Genomic DNA, 22034 nt, shown 5'->3' with positions numbered 1-22034 from the left:
ATTGGAGAAAAGAGAGAGCAGCTGAGATTTCAAGTTTCCTCCTTTTTAACCAGCAGGAAAGCACATACATTACAGAGATGCTAATCATCGTGAGCCCTCATGGCTGAGGACCCCAGAATGGTTCTAAGGTGGCGAGGTTAAGTCTGATGTTCTTGGCATGCAGATGACTGCACGAGGCTGTGCATCTTTGGTCATAAAATTTTGTGGGAGCAATAGATCCGTGTCTTGGCCTACTGCCTGTTTCATCCTATGCCATCCCTTACTGATCTCTTGCTGACCGCTTGAGGTGAAGAGTTCAAATGGGTGGACCAGTTCATTGCACACAGCAAAAGCACACTATCAGTGTACCTGTGATGCACTCTCTGCAATTCACAGTAAACCAGCTAATAAAACATACCGACATCTCCCATCTGAACCGTGGTGAGAATGTTATTGCACCCAGCTGACAGTAGCAGCCCGTTCAGTGAAGGGTGTAGCCTTGCCTGATGCCACGCATAGTGCTCAGCAAACTACTTTAAATGAAGCAAAATCAATGCATGTATAATATGTTGAAGGTAAGTATTAGGTAAATGCTGCATTAGAATAGAATTATTAACCAACGTGTAGATTTATTTTTCTCATGATGATGCTGGAGTTACTGAAGTTGACTGCTTGGAAGCTAAAGGGTCTCTCAAAAGGCGCTTTTCAAGCTATAGAACAGGATCATTACACTTCTGAGGTTTCAGTTCACAACAAAAGCCTTTGCCATTGTGCTGCTGCAAATAGCTTACTTTTATTTCATGTGCTTTTACCTTTTATTCTTAATTGCAAGTCCCAAAAGCTCTCAAAATCTTCAATTTTTTCTAAGATTAGGCACAAAATAGGTTTATTGAGATAGTTTTAGAAATAAATATACCAAGATATTTCCTTTCACAGAAGCCATTTTTTAACATCTCTTAATCTATCTTCTTTTCCTTTAATATCATTAGTATTTTGGTGTGGCCATGCAATCACAGAATCACAGAATGGTCAGGGCTGGAAGGGACCTCTGGAGGTCATCTAGCCCAACCGCCTGCTAAAGCAGCTTCACCTACAGCAGGTGGCACAGGACTGTGTACAGGCAGGTTTTTAATGTCTCCAGAGAAGGAGACTCCACAGCCTCTCTGGGCAGCCTGTTCCAGTGCTCTGTCACCCTCACAGTAAAGTTCTGCCTCATATTCAGATGGACCTTCCTGTGTGGCAGTTCGTGCCCGTTGCCCCTTGCCCTGTCACTGGGCACCACTGAAAAGAGCCTGGCCCCATCCTCCTGACACTCTCCCCTAAGATATTTGTAGGCATTGACAAGATCCCCCCTCAGCCGTCTCTTCCCCAGGTTACACAGGCTCAGCTCCCTCAGCCTTCCCTCACAGGGGAGATGCTCCAGTCCCCTCACCATCCCTGTAGCCCTCCGCTGGGCCCTCTCCAGTAGTTCCCTGTCTCCCTTGAACTGGGGAGCCCAGCACTGGACACAGCGCTCCAGATGTGGCCTCACCAGGGCAGGGCAGAGGGGCAGGATCACCTCCCTCGACCTGCTGGCCACGATCCTCCTAATGCCCCCCAGGATCCCCCCGTTGGCCTTCTTGGCCACAAGGGCAGAAAGTTCCTGAGTAGTCATTCTGAATCTTTGGGAGTTTTTGTGTTTTCAAATATCTTATTTTTAATGATTACAATTAAATATTTGAGATCATGAGGTTTGACTTTTCTGAAAAGTTGAGGCAAGTCTGTTACAATTTCTGTTACTGGACTTCATAAATATAAGTGAATGTGGATTTCCAAGCACAAATTAACTAACAAGTGAAGATGCAGAGTAAAACTAAAAATATCAAATGGTAATTTCAACCAATTAGACAAAAATTTCCTTCCTGAACAACACGATTTACTTCTTAAGCTTGAAAACTGAGACAGAAGATCTACTAGAATTTGATTTTAACATCTGGAGCATGTTGTCCTGAAAGTTTTCCACATGTATGGTTTGCTCTAACACTCCCCCAAACCCCAAAATCTGAAGAGACCTGGGTATCTAGTACTGCAGGACGGCATGCTTTTTATCTCTGCTGTGGGTGCAATTTGAAGTTTTTGATTCACCCTTGGCAATCATCACTGGAATTACTGGAATGTCTTGAAGCGAAATACAGTTTTTCCTTATCCAAGAAACAACATCAACCCCCCGTATGTGTTCATTCATCACCCCTGTTCTGCCTCCATCTATAGAGACTGCAAAGATTGTTATTCATAAAAACGTGGTGTTCAAGGGTAATTTTTGAATTGCTTTTGGGTTGGAAAATGTAATCAGCATTTCAGTCACTAAATTGCAATCATAAAATAGGTGATGCTACAGCACACAGCAATTCTCTATTTTCTGTTCTTTGTAATTAGAACCCATTAGGGGTCCAGAGTACTTGATTTTTCAGGCTTTAGCAACAGATGCATGTTTGGGGAAAATGGGAGGTTATACTTCAAGCTCTGGGTTTTTTTACAGAATGGCAATTTTACCTTAGCCAAAACACCTAGGACCAAAATTTTCATGATAAATTGAATCCCTACAGACCCACGTTACATACTGTTAAAATCCCAATCAGGTGTTGAAAGAATAATGCCACCCCTTGTTTTGTCTATAACTGTTTTTTGGCCCAGCAAAACTAAATAGATGAGTTATCTCTCTGTCTTATCCTCTTAATGACAGTTTGGCAAAAGAATCCTAAGCTTTTCCTGGTGTCCTGAGACGTTCTGTTCAGAAGAGCTCCTACATCTGGAAAGGTGGCTTTTCTGAGCTGGTTCTGCAGAACAGTTCTTTCCTCATGAAAACCTTATAAGATATCATATTGTTTACACCAACAATGAAAAGCCACTTTTACTTAACAAAACGTTTTTGAACAAATACTGGTTTATGACAACTTGTGGTCTAGCCTGAGTTCTACTCCTCTCTGGCCACCAAGATGTCTGACAGCACTGAAAAATGTTTTGGAGTTGGGAATTCCTCTGGGAATCCTCTCTGAAGGTTTTAAACATATTCTTCTTGATTTCACTTAGTGGCTATTTTTTTTGAAAGATGCAACTGTGCTGTTGTACACAAACAAAAAGTAGAGAGAGGCAGTTATCTTGATTGGACCAATTTCATTCCTGCTGTAACACAGTTAATGTGATATGTGCATAAACGGGCAAGTTCTTTTCCTCTTGAGTAGAATGGAAGTAAACTGAACTGTAAGCCTGGTCTTAATCCAAAGATGATGATATTATTAGCTGCTGCTGCATAGTTAAAAACAGAAGAGGTGTCATCATTGGTAACAAATTTTACAGAAAAAAAAATAAATTTCTTTTTAGATCACAGTGTAATCCAGACACTGCTTTGCATGAAGGACACGTTGTGTCAGCGCAGGAGCTGACTGTACTCTTGCAACCTGTTTTTACCCAGAATTCCAGACATCTCATCGTATTCCTACAAGATACGGTATGTAACATTAATTCCTTTTCTCTCACCAATGCCAAGTACAAGTCTGTACTGAAATGAGATGCTGTGACTTCTCACCAATCAACTCTTTTTGTTTTTCAGCTTAGCATAGATGATTTCACATACCTCAGTGAATCCTACGGTAACAAGAACCCATTTCAAAATGTTCAGGCAAGCATTTCTCTCTTTTATTTCTTTATATGCAGTATTCAAAATTTAAAAAAAGATGAAGCAAGATGCAAACAGACAGTAATTGGGAAAATTAAACTGAATTACAGCATTTTTCCTATTTAAATTATTTATTGAGATTACTCCAGTTTAAGCAGATGGGCAAAGGAAATCAACTGACTTTGCAGAAGTGTGTTTTGTAGCTATTTTATTTCTGAAGATCAAGTTTTCAGAGTTCATCATAACTGACAAAATTGTTCCTAAAAGTGCTGCAATTTTGGTTTGTAAAAAACAATATAAACTTCAAGACTGACATCCCAAAATCCTGTTTTGAAGCCATGAGAAGAAAAGAGGTTATAGGAATCAATTATTTATCGTTGATTTTCAGAATTGAGCACCCATTTTATTTTCACAGAAATTGAAGCTCCTGCAGGGAGTTAACCGTTCTGTGTTTGAATGTAGTTAATATATGCCTAGATACTGGATTGCTTTAATCTTCATGAACAAAAGTTGTACTACTTGAGTAACTTGAAATAAACTCCAGGCACAGAATCTAAAATGGACCCCTCCTCAGCCAGTCAGCAATTTCAACTTCTGTCCTCACTGAGGAGGTTTACAGATTTTGAGCACAGCATCTATGGTTGTACTTACATGACAGTATATTGAACTGTAATTAGACAAATTAAGTGTTCACACATGGAAGCCATAAAGGCATTCCTGCAGGCAGTGCAGGATGAACAGAGTTATTAGTAACATAACTGGTATCAGAGCACACAAGGAAGTGTAAACTCCCAAGCACCACACAGCAAGCTGCATGTATAATTAAATACATAAATATTCACACATTACCTGTCTCTACATCTATACTAAGAACCTCATGTCTTCCTAGTGTCACTGACGCTGGAGATCTTAATCTCTTTGCCATATATAACAGCATTTTAACACTGGTGCTGGAATAAAAACAACTATTCAGAGTATGTACATGAGTTTTCTGAGGAATGGATGGAAGCAGTATTAATTTGTAGTATAAGGATCAGCAGTTGTGTCCACAGGCAGATGTACTGTACTTCTCTGATATGTCTTATCTTCTCTGGGTTTAAAATCTATGCACGGCTGTGTCTGGAGCAAATTTTGTTGCTGCCTGACTGCAAAACTCGTTTGATTTCAGTGGCTGTGTGAAAATTACACATGGCATTGCAAGGTCCTAATGATGTGGTAGTCTTACTTAGGTAGGCCCTGGGTGTTTAAGAGGAGGGATATTACAGTATTTAAAACTTTCTTCTTTTGCCTTGTAATCAGGACTCCATCAGCACTGTAGATAGAGCTTATAGCCAAAGGCTAGAGATGAGTCCAGAGGTGGTCAGGTTTAGAAATCAAGTGGTAGACTGAGTGGACTGGGGAACTAGGGAGAACTAGTGAGGAGGTCCTCAGCTAAAGGAGGAATTGTCTTGTACCGTATGATTGTACAGACAAAGATTGGTCTGTATCTGGCAGAGCAAAGATATTTAACCTGGGTTTTCAACAAGCTGAATAAACGTCAGTAATTGTTTGCTTTCTGACCTTGCCTCTGGTCCATTTCTCTCTTGGAGCTGAGAAACCTTTTCTCATTACAGCTTCTTTAAAACTTGAAAGTTTCTTTTGACAGATTGCTCACCTTAACTCCAGCACTTCCTAGATTTGTTGTGTTTGACTTGGCAATCTTAATACTTTTCTAGCATAGTTTTGTGGGGGTGAAGTGCTGTAACTTGAATGAAAGAAAATGAGATGTATAAATTAAATATTTCTTTTTCACCTAGGTGTCCGTATGGAGAATTTTGTCAATATCTGTTGCATAGATTTGTAGCTGTTAAGGCCAGAAACTATCATTATAAAAATGATCCAGTTCCATCTTGGAGATCTTGTAACAGAGGCTACAAAAATTTGTTCAGTTGCACTCCACTTGAGCTACTTTGGAAAAGAAATATGTTCTTAATCATGCTATGAAAGACTGTGCCATAATATTCACAGAACACAGGACAAGGTGAAGTTCAGGTCTGAATTTTATCACTGGGGAAATTAGAATCTTTGATGTTGCATAATCACAAATTTTTATACCTTCACACTCCATACTATACAAGTGATTCGTTAAGCTATAATAGATGTTCCATGTCACTTGAGTATCCTCCTTTTGAACTTCAGAAATACAAATTTATTCACAAACCTAAACTGGAGATCTCAGTTAGAATGTATATGTGCGTGTAGCAGCATGTGTACTCCAAGATGAAAGTGTTATTTGTAAAATAGTTATAGGCTTGTAAACCACAGAGACATTTGCAGATATTAGATGTGTTCAGCTACATTAGCAGCTGTTTTGAGCTTTTGGGATCAATGGGTTTGTATGCAATAAAAGAATTCTATTTCCAGTTAATACAAAAGGAATCTTGTAGGCAGATAATTTATCTTAAACTTTCAAAGAACTTTTAAATTAAATAATAAAATACAAAGATTAGCACTTGGGGAACTTTTTTGTCAAGTACTCACCTACCCTACGAACTATTTTTCTTTAATATTGGCTTCGGCTTTCCCCAGGCAATACTCAGCTCCTTAGAACTGCAGTGTATGGTAACACACTCCAATTAGTGGCCAGCTGTGCAGCTGCAGAATTATTATTGTAAGTCATTACTATTCGTGGTTCTATATCTCCATTGTATCCTCACTCAGTGCTCATAGACTAAGGAGGACTATTTAGTCACATGTGGTACAGAGGTCCTACTATAGTTTTGATTGTCTTTATTTCCTTTCTCTTTACCTCTTTCAGTTTTATTATATTATTTTTTGACAAGGGGACACGCGGGACTGCATAATAATCGAGATATAAGTTCATCATGGATTTATAAAGTGGCATGGTGATGCTTTGTTCTCTAGCCTTTTCCAAAAAAAATACTAATATTTGATTCTTCAATTCTGATCACGAGCAGCCACTGAATTGCCATTTTCAGAGCTGTGTGCCTTCTAAGGTTTCATTACTGAAGGCTAACACTTGGTTCTGAGTCTATTATCTATTACTGTGTACATAAAATTACTGTTGTTTTTCTTACCCTGTGCTCTGCTGAAATCAATTTACATTGAATCTCATCAGGTACTTTGTTGCCCAAGATGTTGTACCAGGAGGTGCTTCTACAGTTCATCAGTCAGCCCTTGTCTTTACTATGTTGAATAATTCAGCATAATCAGCATATTTCATTAGCTCAATATTGATGCCTTTTTACCAGATAATTTATGAACCTATAGAACAGAACAGACCCTATAGTCTGTATTTGATTCTTTGGAATAGTTCCTTCCATTCTTGGACTTCAGGTTTGCTTTTCTATAGTTCCTCAGATCTGTCTGTAACCCTTGAAAAAACACCCTGGTGTCATCTTTCCCACCATACAGTACAGTGGTAGGGATGTTTGTTCAACAATACTTTCCATAGTTGCAACATATTTTACCAGCTAAAGTACATCAGATCAATTTTCATTAAAGTGATAATATATAACATTATGCATACATTTGGAGAACGCAGCTACAGTGTAAAAGTCTGTAAAATTAATAGTAATTAGGAAGTTAAAATGCAACGATAATTTTCTTTGCAGTTATCACTGTGTAGAAACAGATGTGCTTCCAAATCTGTTTGAACAGATTTTTCTTCTTTATAGATAGCCCATTGACCAATGCTGTAGAAAATACAGTACTTTAATATTTTAAATTACATACTCACAGGTAAAGGATGAAGATTTAAAAGATCTCTTGCATGGAAGAGCCTGCCTACTTCAGGTGTAGGTTCCCAGATATTTCTAGAACCAACACAGGAGTCTTTCCCAGCTAATATTATTATTATAATAATTATTATTATAGGACTGTCTATCAGCTTTGATGCCAAACATAAAATAGTTCAGAACAATGAGTACTGCTACATGACCTTTTATAGATGGATGCATGAGTCTTTAACAAAGACTTTAACAAGAGTTTTTTAATGATAGATCTAAATTTACTCCATACCAGCTTCAAATTGCTTAGGTATAATAAAGCGGTTAATGTAACACTGAAAACAGATCTGGGCAAATATGTCCAAGCCAGAGCTTTATCACAGCACAGCAGCTTGGCTTCAGGATGGCTAGAAATGTGTGCAGAATCATCCTACACCTACCTTCAAAAAACCTAAACAGCAATATATGTAATCCAAGAGTGAAGTTACATGTAATATTTCATTCAGGAAAGGTGTTTCAGGGGACACTAAAGGAGGTAAATGTACTAATAATCAGAGTAAGCTGCCCATAGACAGGTTATAGATTCTGTCATTTGATGTAGGAAATTCTGTTATCAGACCGACAGCTCAGTAACAGGTTTTCTTTCCTCTCCCTCTTTCTTACCTAGTTACGATGTGGCTGTACCTCCTTTATTTAGTCTTTTAGCAGAATGCAAAATCAGGTGTTTCTCAGCAGTCCCCTTCATTCTCCACCCTCTTTTGGAGTTCTTGCATTTTGAGCACGCGTAGTAGTTGAAATCCTAAAATGCATAAAGCAACATATGGGTATTGTAAAGACAAGTGTGCAGTGGCTGAATGTCAAGGATAAACAAGAGGCATGGGAGCAGAATGGCTGTTTGAGGCTAATGAGTAGATAGCCAGCTGTGTCTGTCCTTCAGGTGGAAGATGGTTGAATACCAATGGCTGGAAGCTGAGACAGATGGCAGTGTAGGATTGGTTAGAAGCAGAAGCACAATTCAGATATTACTCAGTAATGATGCATTTTATATCTCATTCTATAATAAATGAGTAATCTGCTTAATATATATCCTTAGAAGAAGTGGCTGCTGCCATTCTGGATGCTGCTAGGGGGAAAGGGATTAAAATATTGAAAATAAAATAAAATAATTAACTATTTCTCAGCATTTTAGTTCTAAATTCACATATCCAAACAACCCAAAATTAAATCTATCATCCTTTCCTTCCAGGCACTGTTAAAAGCTACTCAAAGACCTGTGAAGCAGATCAGTCCTTTCTGCTCTATTTTAATTTCTGCAGTTATTTTTCTATCAGTCTGGCAAACTAGACAATGCTGCATAATCCTCCCTTATGAGCATCTATAGAAATGTGAAAATAGCTAGCCTTTGCCTAGGAAGGAACACATGTGAGCAATTAGAAAGAACCAGAGCAGGTCAGAAAAGTGGTAGGCAGTCAGAGAACAGACAAGGAAAAAGAGTAGGAGGAGAAAAGTGTTAGCAACATCACAACGTTTGCATCAGTTAGAGGAGGAGAGACACTCTATAACAACTTGAATATATGAATGTTGGATCAAGCGACAGACTCAATTTAGACTTAAATGTAGAAAATGGGAAAGTAAAGTTAACAAATTGTAAACTAGGACTCAAAGAAAAACCACCTTCTAATATTCAAATTAAATCTGTGGTGCATTGATTTTGATCGTTCTCAAGTCTCCATCTGTAGAGAAATGAAGGCAGTGGGTTGATTAGCATCGATAATATGCTGTGGCCTTGCCTCGAAGGCAGTGGGTTGATTGATATGGACGATGTGCAGCTGTAGCTCATTCCACTAAGTGGTTAAATAGCCCTGAGGATGGCAAAAGAGAGGGCTGGATGGAAGAGGAGTGGTGTGGTCTGACCTCTGGAGGAAGGAGAAACAGCATGGCTAGTAGATCTAGCTGATGGTAAAGCCTTGTTGCAGTCTGCTAGTTTGATTGTGCTGCAACAATTGGTGCTCTGTGTGAGGCTGACTGAGTTGGACTCCGACTATAACATCCACCTTGTATTTTCTTTCCCTGAGTATTTCAAGTGGATTTTATTATCAAGAAAAATCTTTGGAGAAAATGTTTTTCAACTATGCAGGTTTGAAATGTATAGAATAAGATATTTTTTTAAAAATTAATTTCACTCAAGTATTGGCATCAGAAACTCGGCTATGAGAATTACAAATGAAGTGATACATACCCTGATGCTTGGTTATCTGAACCAGTTCAGCCTGAGCTTTATAATTTCTATTTTGGATAGAAAGAAAGAAAGTACATGGCAGGAAGTTTGCTTGTGTGTGTCTGGAGGCTCTGTAGATCCTGGAACCTGTAGCTTTCTTTAATTAGTAGTTACAAATTAGACGCTTTGTACCATGTGCCGTACCATCAGGATGTACACAAAGGAAGGGTACTTACTATGCAAAGTATGACTCTACTGAATAGAGCTACTCAAGCATGGGGTGTCTGACACTGATCCTTCTCACCTGCAAGGGCGTTGTTAGGTGGTCATCTGGTGAGCTTTGCTTCTGGCTAACCTGTCTTCCCCCAATACGTTCTCAGCCTAAGAACCTCTACATCCTCTCTTCCCCCGCAGGTGTGGAAAGGATGGTAAGAATTTGATGTCACTGAGTGCCTTCTTGCCCTAGGAAGATGCCGGAATAAAAGCAACCCAAGTGTCCCTTCGCTGCCCCTTTCCAGGAGCAGCCTGCAGCCAGCCTCAGGCTGGTGAGAACTCATGTAGTGTTTACCATGGTGGTTCCTCATCTTGAATATTAAATTTAGGATAATAAAAAAAGGTTTGTTTTTAATTATTAAGCAAGTAAATAAACTGTTGATAAATTTATTACAGGAAATCCTTCAGTCTTCTTCATCTTTAGTTTTGCCAGCTGTTGACTGCAAAGCTACCAGGTATCTGCTGAGCTTTCTTCAGGAGTCAGGAGCTTGGAACTTAAAAAACATAACTAACCTTGATGTCTCTCAGCTGGAAGTGAATACATCTAAACCAAACTTACTGGTGGTTCAGCTACGACCACTTGTCAGGTAGGAGCTTGTCACAAACAAAACTGACTCGCATGTGTGCATGATTTAAAGCTTTTGAAAATGATATTTGCTCTCAGGGAATTTAAAAAGCAAAGTGGAAGCTTATAGGTTAGCAAAGTTATTTTTCCTGCTATATTTTATAAATATATATTTTCTTGCTGTTTTTTAAAGTCCCCTGATGAGTTTACCAGTTGTAATAGATGAATTATGCTGAGAAAGTCAGGCATTCCCATTGTCTGCCTCTTTGTATAAGAGCAAAGGGACAACAAATAAAACTAAATGCATCACACTTCTAGCAGAAAGGCTGAATTATTTTATGCAACACATGATTAACCTGCAGAATTATTTGCTAGAAGGCATTCCAGGGGTCAAAAAAACCTGTCGGGATAAATAAGCAAGCAAACTTACAGACAAACCTGAAGTTCATATTAATAAAAAGACTGGTTTTCATCACTTTAGAAGGAAGAGAAGGGCTATAATTCTTCTTATTTCCAGGCCTATGATGACTGTGAACTAACAGAGGTAGAGAGGGACTGTTCCTTCAGATGAATCTATATTAAAAAAAATGTAAGGCATGGGTGTATTGAGCCACTCTGCTCAGCTTCTCCTGCTCTTTCTTCTTCCTCACCTGTAACTTGGGCATTTGTACATGTTGGTATAGAGTGTGTGTATCAATGGGTCCCAAGGAAGTGCAATTATAGCTACCACATCACTACACCAAAGACGACGTAATACCAGTTTTAAGGAGCTCATGTTAGACAAGGGGTCAACACCAAATGAAAAGAAACCTCCACAGAGACTGGTCAAAATAATATCAGTAATCTGGCTTATCTGCAGCTAAGGATGTTTGAGGAATCAGCCGAGTATGTGGTCCTTGTACTATTAATGGCTTTGCAGAAGAAAAGGGTCATAAGGAGGAGATGAGAGAATGATGGAGGGACTGATGCTGACAGGAATCCTTTTCCTAGTCAATATCTTTGTACATTTCTGGTTCACATTGTTCTTGCCTAGAAAAGGTTTTAAATTACTTTTCTCCACCCTTTTTGTAGTGGTCTAAATAAGAATTTCACCCTGGAAGCTATTGCTGAAAATGGTAAGCAATATGACAAATATATAACATTTTATCATTTAAGCTTGTGTTTTCACTTGAGCAGATTGAATTCTCTAGTTCCTTGGTTTTGCTGTAATACTACTATTTAACAGTTTTCTTTTACTCCATCTATAGTAGTTACCAGCACTCAATTATCATATTGTTGCAGTACTGAGTGTCTGATTTAGAATCCAACAAAATGAATACAGTTCTGTGACCTGAAATGTAATGATAATTCACCTCTTTTTCATGGGCCTTTGCTCATGCTCTGGGATCCTCCCAGTTCAGAGTACAAAACCTTCGTCTTCATGCAGCTCGGACTGCCTCCCTGGATCTCACCTCGCACACCAGCAGCTGGAGCTGTCGGGCTCATCTGGCAATTTGCAGGTCTTGGTCTCAACAGAGGGTGCCTAAATGAAGAGTAAATTACTTTCTAATCTTTGTAAAACAATACTGAAGCCCTTCACAGCCTTTGATGTTAGAGTCTTTTATTGGTTTTGCAGGTATTAAAGACTACTTGTTGAAGTCAAATCTCTCCATATAACACTATAACAAAACTTTTCTTGCCTAGCATCTATCTGGCTGAAAAAGAGGTGTCGTGTACCAAAGAGGCACTGATAGGCACCTGCTTTTTGCAGAGCTTTTGCTTAGTACTCTAAATTAAAGATTGAGTTATGAAATCTGCAGATCACTGTAGTGGTAGTTTCAGGGACATAGTGTAGTGTAGTGGGCTGATAATTAGTGTCCTTAGCGCCTATGCCTGTTTCTGCCCCGGGCTGGGGGTGTAAAATCAGAAGCAGACTTGAAAATCAGGGGAAAATACCTTAGTACTGAAATCAGCAGTCCTTTTCTCTTTGTGCTACTCCAAAGTGAGTGTGGATTTTATACTCGAGTAAGCAGCTGGTTTTCCATCTTTGAATTGCAGAGGACTTGTTTAGTTCTCTGTTTGTGTCCCCAGGGCATATTAGATAAGAAAAGCCTTGGCTTAATGTTGGCCTTGGCAAAACATTAGCTTTTTCTTTATGCGAAGTTTCTTTCATCAGCTGCACAAACTCAAGAATAAGCTTTCCAAACCTTGTCTCAGGCCCCGTTATTTTGGAACAGCAAAGTTAAGAGGGTACGTGTGGGATGGCAGAGGAGCAGGTTATACCAACCTTCTGGTTAGCGCTAACTAGCTGTTACCAGGAAATGGGTGTGGATCAGGGAAGATGTACCACTTCGTATGGCCAAGTGCAAAACGTGCACTTAGTATTCTGCATCTCGGTGGGAGTGTGGGCTGAATCCTCATCTTCTGGTTTATTTGCCAAAGCAGCCACCTAATGCACTGCTGAATAAAAACTGGAACTAACATCAGCAGGAAGTTTTAATTCAAATGAAAGTTACTGAGCCACAGTTCCTGAAAATTATCCCACTGAAGGTCTGTGCAGCAGAGGGGAAAGAGCTGGAAGAGAGTCATTCCAAAAGTAGTAAATTGTCCCAAACACAGTTTTCCAATGTAATCTGGGCTCCAGCAGGTCAAGGTGTCCAAGTAGTATTTGCAGCATAACCATAGACATTTGCCAAATATTGCTGCCAGGAAACCCTTCAAGGTCAGAACTGCTTGCAAGGTCATGAGTTATTGGTGTTTGTTATGGAGGGACTGCTGCTAGATCTTACCTGGGTAAGCAACAAAAAAATACTATTAGTCACATACCTGCAACATGAGAATTGTTAACCCATAAATTTTACTTGTAATTTTTTTTTCTTTTAGGATCAACAATAAACCCCTAGAAAAACACTGCAGATGGGTAGTAGTCCGCCTAGTTCACAAAATTTCTTATGTTTGTTATAGCAACTTCTTTCCTTTCCACTGTAGAGGGTTTTAAATTCTGATGTAATGAAATGTCAGAGAAATCTCTCCTGCTGTTTTACTCATTGCAGACAGGAAGCTCTGTAAGACAAAACAAATGGGCTCAGATTCTGCCCAAGGGAAATGTGCTGTTTTGAAATATCTAGAAGCTGGAGTAGACAGAGGGTTTTAGCATGTTATTAAAATGAGGCCCATGATGAAATCCAAACTGGAATTCAGAATCCAAATCTGCTCAAGTTTCAAGGGATTCAGACTTACTGCTTTCTTTATGCCTCTTTTTAGTAGTTCATCTTTCTTTCTTTAATGAGGTAGTTTGTTATTACTCAGTTTTTGCCAGTTTTCCTAAACATTTTTTTACTCAGGAGAAAGTTGCATTCTGTCCTGTCAGTCTTACCTGCTGGATCCAGTATACCTCAAAATCAATGGCAAAACTGACTGACTCCATCTGCAAAAAATGAGGCTCTTTAATTGCTATTGTATGTGTTCCCTTTTCCACTCTGATTCTCAGTGCATTCCTCTTTCCATTCTTTCTCTTCTCTCCCATTTCCTCTACTCTCATCTTGGTCTTTTCTATTATTTCTCTCTTGTTCATAGTTTATACTCTTCCTTTCTTTTAACTTTTCTCCTTCCAAAAAAATTCTTCTCAGTTCCTTTATTCCATCCCTTCCAATCATATGTAAAATTTCACAGAGGAATTAAGGTAGATTAGAAATTAATAATAGTGCTAATCCTGGACTCCCTGGTGAAATTAAAGGTCTGTGTCTTCAATGAGTTAGGTTTAATCCTTCCACCGGAGCATAGATGCAGGCAGCTATGCTGATTGGAAGGTGTTAGCCTAGGCAAACTAGTCTATGTAGCGTTTCCTTAATCCATGCTATCTAAAAAACCCCCAAAATAAAACCACCACAAACTTCAGTAGAACTACTCTAAAATCACTCTAACCATCAACATATGAAGATGCCTCTTGTTCCATTAAAAAGTGAGCCTGTGTTGACTAATGTTCCCATGTAGGCATGTAATTTATGTGCTTTAAAATATCACGGTCAATCTGGGCCCTTTTCCTTGGAGAATTTGCAAATACTTCATAAGCAAAGTAGAGTTTTGATCACAGGCAAACAAAGATCTACATCAACTCTGTTGTCAAAAGGGTGTTCACCGCAGCTTCCCTGAATGAAGGAATTGCCTCTAGAGTCTTCCCAAAGGCAAGAATTATAGATGTTATGGTAACTATAGTTACACATAGCTCCTTATTGAAGTGAAATGCAAATAATGTGTTATTTTGGAAAGCAATCAGTTGCTTTAATGAAAGAAAAACCGAAGACAATCTACGCATTTTTCTATGTGTTATTTTTTCTTCCATTAATTTTAGATGAGACTGCTGAGAATTTCCAGTGAGTTACACTCTGCACGTATAGAATACAAAATCTACATTATGTAACACCTTGGACCTGCACAGCCAATGTAATTACCCTAGTAGTATATAAGCAGTTTTATACGTCCATTTCTTATAGAAGATCCTTTTAGCAATATTTTTTCAGAAGGAAAACTTACGTAGCTATGATTCTTGACTGATAAGAGGAAATCAATTTGGTTAAAACCCTGCAGAAAAAACAGTGCTTGCATTTTTCCAAAAGCTAAATATTTTACTCAGCCAGGAGGCCATAATTACTGTAAATGGAAGAGGTTAAAAAGGATGATAATATAAGCTCCATTTCCAGTACCTGGAAATGAAATAAAATTTCTGCAAAGTATAACCTTGAAATCTGAGAAGTCTGTATGTCCAACATATAAAATATCCGTTCAACAGACTGGTACCTGGATCAGAAGTGGGAAGGCACTGAAACAATGAATGTGACTCTCCTTGCTTATTTCTCTGTCAGCCCCAATAACAGCACTTATAATGGTTCTTGAGTCACAACTGTTATGATCCTTTAGTTTTTATTATAAGCAGATGTTAATATTTCTGCATACAGTTTGAAAACATTTATCAGTTGCATTTGTCACAACTGACTGTGGTTTCAAAACTGAAGGAGGATCTTCTGTAGAGCCATCTTTGGACCTCTTTGAAAGTTCCTCCCTTACTTGAGTTTTCCTTCCTTTTTCAGAATTATTCTGCGGCATTTCTCCTTTGGCCTCCATTGTAGTCAGCAGCAAAGTTTTCCATAACCTGCTGAGGATGCAGAATCGGGCTTCAAATCCACTGAAGCAAAGGCAATATTGCTGCCAATATCATGCATTTCATGCCCCAAACTAAGCACTACATTTTGAGTATTGTTTCTCAGTGATTAGCTCTGTGTACTTTGCAATTCACAGAATAATGCTACTTAAGATTTATTTTTTATATATTTATTTGTCACTTGACTGACACTATATACACCCTGCTCTCAATTCTTAGTGGTTTCTTCTGCTCTTGCTTTTAATTGCCCAAAGTTCAACCTTTAAGGTATTGTTTCTTCAGTATTTACTTTTCAGTTTCAAAATCACCCTTTTTTTTCTGAACTGTTGTAATGTATTTGTTTTGTATTGTCTCATGAAATTGTGCATTTTTCAAGACACTGAACATGTCTTATCCCATTTGTACCTATTCATATATAAATGGTAGAAGCACCAAAACTGCTTAAATAAACTAAAAAAAGCTTAAACATCTAGCTCATTACTTCTCCAACTACTTAGGATTTTAGCTTTCTCAGCTTACAGAGTTTGCTAAATTATATATGTTTCTATTTATAGACAAAATAATTGGAAGACTGACCATGGATCTGCAGGAACGAGGGATTAATTTTTCAGTAATTTATACTGCAGTGAGACCTTCAAGGGTGAGTAATCTACAGTGCCCAGAACTGTCAGATTTTTGGCATCTTACAACTTAAAGTTTACATAGAAATGTTGTAGATGATTTTCAAGATTAGAGGCAAGCAATCTGTACTATATGACGTTTTGACCACAAATGATAGCATGAATGTTTATTTATGATATATCACACAACTATTGAAGTTTTAGGAGACCATAAATCTGCGATTGTCTTTAAAACTTATTATTACTTTTAAGGACTGTAATTTTAGATTTTCCCCCCTTTTTAACTCTAATGGTTTTATAATAAGTTCTATGTGGAACCTTATCAAGCTTTTAGTGTGCTGCTCAGTGAAGATGGAGTGCTGTTAAGTAAATGAAGGCTACTAATGTATCCATTTTTAAATTACTGTTTTCATTCCTTTTAATCAATACTTTGTATTTATAAGTAGAATGTAAGTTTTCACCCTTGCTGATAGTCAGAACATCATTTATAGATCGCATCTTATGTTAGCAGTAAGTAGCAACGCAGAATACTTATTTATGCAGTTATCTGTTCTGTGTGACATACAGGATTTAGTCAAGAAATACACAAAGTTTAATTTTAATGCAATTAAATGCAAAACAGTCATGCCTTGACGAAAACAGAATATAGTTCCCACTAAGAAGAGGGGTATATGAAGGATGGTCTGTATCCTAAAAATCAACAACTTTGAAAGAAACATATCTGTCTGTTGCAGTGGTAACAGATCTGAGCTTCTAATAGGATGCTTAGTTTAACTTGAGTTTTAATTCAAACTTAATGTCATTTGAGAATACAGAAATTATAATTCTGTTGGTTTAGGCAACAGGAAAGCCATTAGTGGGATTGTCTAGATCTAGTGTGAGCACTGCAGACAGGATCTTGAGAAGCTGGAGGGTTTTCAGGAGGGAACACTATGAAAAATTCAAAACTGTTCTAAACACAAGAATGAAACCTAGAAAATTTATCCAAAAGAAGAGGAAAAGGCATCTTGACCACACTTCATAAGTGTTCTTTAAGCCAAAAGTGGATAAGCCCCCCAAAGGTGTCCTGGGTTCAATCAGAAATAATCTGGGTTTTTGTAGGGAGGTAGGATCTTGAACCTCTGGCTATCCAACAAGATAATCAGAAGTCTTCCTTAAGGCTCTAGGAAAAAGGCTAGTTCTACTGAAGGAAAACAAGAACTTTCTTCAGTAATCTACCCTGTGAAATTAATTGCCAGAGACTGGGTTTTGGAGACAGGACTTAAGAGTACAAAGACATAGCAACACAAGGAAGCAAACTCCCGCTAATATTCTCTTTGCTGTATGTTTTTGTATTAAAGAAGAGGACATGAGTCCAGAACATTTGATCTGCCTTTTTTGTAAATTTTCTAAAATAAAGATCCAAAATAGAAATAAAAATTATTTAGTTGTTGTGGCTCTTTGCTGATTGAAATCAAACGTACATGGGCATTCTTAGCTGAAAACTGCATTTAGAACAATTGGAATGAAATATATTTTTAATTAATGGAAGAAGAGAAGGAAATTTTTGAGCAATTTAAAAAGTGTTGAATTTTAAATCTATGCATATTTCAACAGACTTTCTAAATGAAAGTGGCTTAGTTTGAGTAACTGGAGCACTTGTAAATAATTAAAGCAATGTATTTTTAGATGTTCTGCATTTTTTTAAAGAAAGCAATTTAAACTTTTCTTAATTCTGTAAATTCAATGCCATATAAAACCATTGGAAGCATATTCCCTCCGCCCACCCCCCCACCCCCCCAAACTTTAATTTGTTTCGGTGCATTCAAGGTTATGAGCTTTTGTACAGAGCTAGAAAAGGTGAAATGAAAAGTACCTTTGAGGGTTCATCAGTCTGTACATTTGCATGTAACCTCTTCTTAGTACGCATTGAACTGCAGAAGTTGTGAACTGTTTCAGAACCTTAAACTAAAGAACTAACTCCCTTCACTGAAGCTGGTATTGGCTTCACAGAAAGCGAGTTACTGAGACAGGAAGAAAACTCCCCTATGAGCCACTTTTCTGATTTGATGAGGAAGAGCTGCTTGGTTTAGTCAGGGCAGCCACAGATCCCATTGGGCTATCACAGTTACCAATTAATTACCCCAAGGCACGATGGAGATTTATTCAGGCTGGTTCTTGTTCTGTTCCAGTTTCAGCATTTGAAGCTGGAAGAAAGAATTAAGACCCTGAAACAAAGGCTGTTTGGTGACCTACATGAGATGGTTTCACTAACCAGCTGATGATTCTTCTGGATATTCCATCATGTCATAAAGGAGCTGCCTTTCTCCAAGAAGGCAACTGCTACATCTTGTGACTCTTGTTCTAAAATGCTTTGCTTTTGAGGTCTGAGTTGGGCTGACACTGAGAGAGTGATTTGTATCACCTAATTCTGGGCAAGCAAAGTGCAAAAGTCTGAATCCAAAGTCATCAACTAGGGTTCTTTTTACAATCAAAGATTGTATTAGGGTATGATCCTTCTGACCTGTTCTGTAGGTAACTGCTCAGGCTGAGATGAAACCCACCTTTCATAATCTCCTTTGTCTCTGACAACCATAAAGGCAATCCTTGTGCTTTGGTCAGATCTCGACATATACATTTAGTCAGACAACTCTTACTCAGCATTTCTCATCTTCTTTTCCATTAAACCCCAAAAACTTATCTGAAGATTTGAGGAGTCTCCTGCCAAGACCTTTCTTCCCTTTGAAACTGGCGTGATAGCTTATTTTTCTTCAGGACAACCAAACCCCTCTTCAGTCCTTGTTCCACTCTTGCATCAGGAGTTCTCGTGAATATACAAATTTTTGTGTTCTTGGGGACTATGATCAGAGTCACCCCTCTACTTGTGCTTGCTGCTAGTTAGCTTTTTTGGCTTGTGGTTGGAATGCATAATTTTACCTGTGCTGTTGTAATCGGAGAGGTTTAAAAGCTGCAGTGATTGAAAGGCAGATATGCTTCAAATCATAAATTTCAACATATTTGCCATCCTTCAGGTCTTCATGATGTCTATGTCACATTTTTACAAGTTTGCTTCTGAAACTTCTGCAAGACAGTTTTATAGTTGCTATCTCTTCCCAGTTAGATTGAATGCGGAGGACCCACATATTGCCAAAAGGAGATTTACGGCTACTTCCCAGCTGATATTTATTTTGCTGACTCCACTTCTTACAGATGCATTGTGAAGTGCTGTTTAAACCTTCTCTACTGCCTCCGCATTTTCAGAAAGCTTCAGCTACTGTGGGCTTTTGACTGCTTCATTCTACAAGCTGTCTGCTCTAGTCGGTGTTTAAGTATGTTGAGTCTTTGATTCCACTCCGGACCAAGCAATGTGAGTTACAGGAACTTTATTCAGCCATAAGTAACACGGGCATCTGCAGCACAAGTGGTTGCATTTGACTCTGAAGTGTCTCTTGCAGGTATCCTCAGGTGCTATTGATGTGCACCCCAGCTAAAAAGAATATGAAAAGTTTTTGTCTTCTTTGACAAGTGCTTGTGGTTGCATTTTCTTTGTTTCTGCCTTCTACCTATTACATTTTGCAGTGCTGCATCTTCCACATACAACCAGCTTCTCTTTTTTTTTTTTTTTTTGTTGACTAGTCAATTCATCACTCTGAGGAGACTAAACTCTGCAACAGCCACCCCACTGACTTCACAGCTTCTGATTAATGGAATGCTTTTAACCATTTAATATGCTCAAACACTATATAATGGGAGTTTACCCATGAAGAAAATGTTAGAAAAATGCTTATAATGCCATTTGCAGGAGTTGGGGTTGTAGGGTTAATATCCTCATGCATCCTTGAATATAAGAATTGCCTTATCCATTTACTTTTGTATTTTTTTCATTTGAAGGATCAATTACGGTTTGACATAGTATAATAAAGTGTCAGTGCTTCCAACCTAAAAGAAGTAACTGTAGGAATTCCTCATCCTTTAGTTGTCTCCTCTCCCCACTTAAAGAATTCCATTATAATAAAAAATAAACTTTTACTTGTAGATAAAGAATATGCACTTATTCCTAGCTAGCTCAGTTGTGGGGTATTTTTGTTTGTTTGGTTGGTTTTTTTTACTTAATAGAAGTAGAGTCTTTTTAAATAATTACAAAGGAACTGCTTAAAGCTGGTTGAAGCCAGTTAGTTGTCATTCTAGAGGAAAAGAAAATGAACAAATATTTAGCCAAATTATCTTGGAAATTGAATGCTAAGGGTGCAAGAAGTGCTTGTTAGCAATTCTATATGATTTATTCCATGTGTTAGTGGGCAATTCAGGGAAATAAATGAAAACTAGCTTTTACCTTTAACCCTAGACTTTTCATTGGAGCATTAAGATTCAATTCCTTAAATATTTTTTTTTGCAGCTTTAGTTTTCATTTGATGTTTATATATGGTTTTATATATAGGGATGCTTATTTACTGCACTGGAAAGTGAAGGGCAGCACAGAACTAAACTATTATTCTTATCTGTTCAGAACAATTTTTTTATTTTCAGTTGCTAACTAACTTTTTAAGACATAGATGAAGCCTGTACAGGTGTTCCATATACATCAAATTAGAAAGATGCATTTATTTTACATTTAAAACTGAAGACCAGGAAAAAAGGGGTGGGATGGTAGAGAAGGACGTAGGCTGGGGTGAAGTCTGTCTTGGGAAAAAAGCAGAAACTGGTAAAATGTAGGTATGAAAATTGCAGTGAATACTCTTAAAACCAGTCATGTATAGGCAGAGGTTGTAAACATAATGAATCAGAATAAGATTAAGATATGAGGCGAAAATGAGATGGAGTAAATGGAATGTGTAACTAAACAGGCATATTGATATGGCATGTTGGTAGGCATGCTAAAACCTTTCTGGAAGGAAAATGCCAAGCTAAGAAATTTTTTAGAGTGACAGAATAGATCTGTAAGGGACTGGTGTTGTATTTTAAAAGAAGTTTGGATTCAAGGAGACAAAGACAAGTATTCTGGGAATTCTAGAGTCCTATTTCAGGAGCAGAGTCTTTGAAGACTGAGGTCAAACATAGCATCCAAATGATAGGACTTTAACCTAAAGATTGAAATGATCAACGTGTCTGTCATTTGGTGAATTGCCTGGTAAGCTCCACTGATTGTGTTGACGGACACTGTTTGTAGATGGAATGCAAACTGTTTAAACACAATATATTAAAAGCTCAAACTGTATTTCAAAAAGCATTTTTGAAAGACCGCTTCTTTCCCCTCACCCTCCTCCTTTCTTGGAAACATCCCAAATTGTGCCATAATTAAACATCAGAGTGAAAGAGGTGAGGCTATTGAAATTAATAAAGCCACGCTAAGTCCTGTGTGTATACAGAAAATTAAAAAGAATATAAATTCCTGCAATTTTAGTGCAAAATCATGTGGCAGACTTAAAGAGATTCAGAGGAACAATATGCAAAAGAAATAAAAACACATTAGAAATTCTTTCAGAGACCATTTGATCTAATAAAAAAAAGAGAAACTTGGGGGAAAAAGGAGTGACAACACAAAGCCAAAAGAGTCTGTGTGTTGATCGTCTCTGTGGTGGAACATAGAGAAGATCTCAGCATAAAGACTTTTTCAGTAATTGAGCCTCAAAAACTTTTCCTGTTACTGAGGTGGTAGGTGGTAGAAGAGGTTTCAAAATAAACCAATAAAATGAATAGTCTTATGTCACCAGCCAGATAATTTTCACCAAAGTTTTAACTAAAATAAGACATGAAACTGCCAGTCTCTCAATTGTCATGGTTCTTCATATACAACTTATAATTTATATGTATATAACATATTGTATATTAGCTTGGCCTTAATCCCAGAGGATCAGGAAGTGGCAAGTGTGACATGGAGTT

The 22034-nt window shown here is 37.9% G+C and overlaps 1 protein-coding gene across 1 annotated transcript in view; it reads left to right on the top strand.

Moving 5' to 3' along the window:
- LOC102051943 (V-type proton ATPase subunit S1) overlaps positions 1 to 22034 on the top strand; it is a 56293-nt gene that overhangs the window by 4479 nt on the left and 29780 nt on the right. Inside the window, exons 2-6 of the mRNA XM_005441799.4 lie at positions 3340 to 3466; positions 3569 to 3637; positions 10250 to 10440; positions 11490 to 11533; positions 16110 to 16195. Coding sequence (XP_005441856.2) covers positions 3340 to 3466; positions 3569 to 3637; positions 10250 to 10440; positions 11490 to 11533; positions 16110 to 16195 — 517 coding nt within the window. The remainder of the gene's footprint in view (positions 1 to 3339; positions 3467 to 3568; positions 3638 to 10249; positions 10441 to 11489; positions 11534 to 16109; positions 16196 to 22034) is intronic.

Source organism: Falco cherrug, chromosome 5, assembly GCF_023634085.1.
Source record: "Falco cherrug isolate bFalChe1 chromosome 5, bFalChe1.pri, whole genome shotgun sequence".
NCBI lineage: Eukaryota > Metazoa > Chordata > Aves > Falconiformes > Falconidae > Falco > Falco cherrug.
The sequence above is the reverse complement of the archived record's forward strand: the minus strand, read 5'-3'. Positions and strand labels throughout refer to the sequence as shown.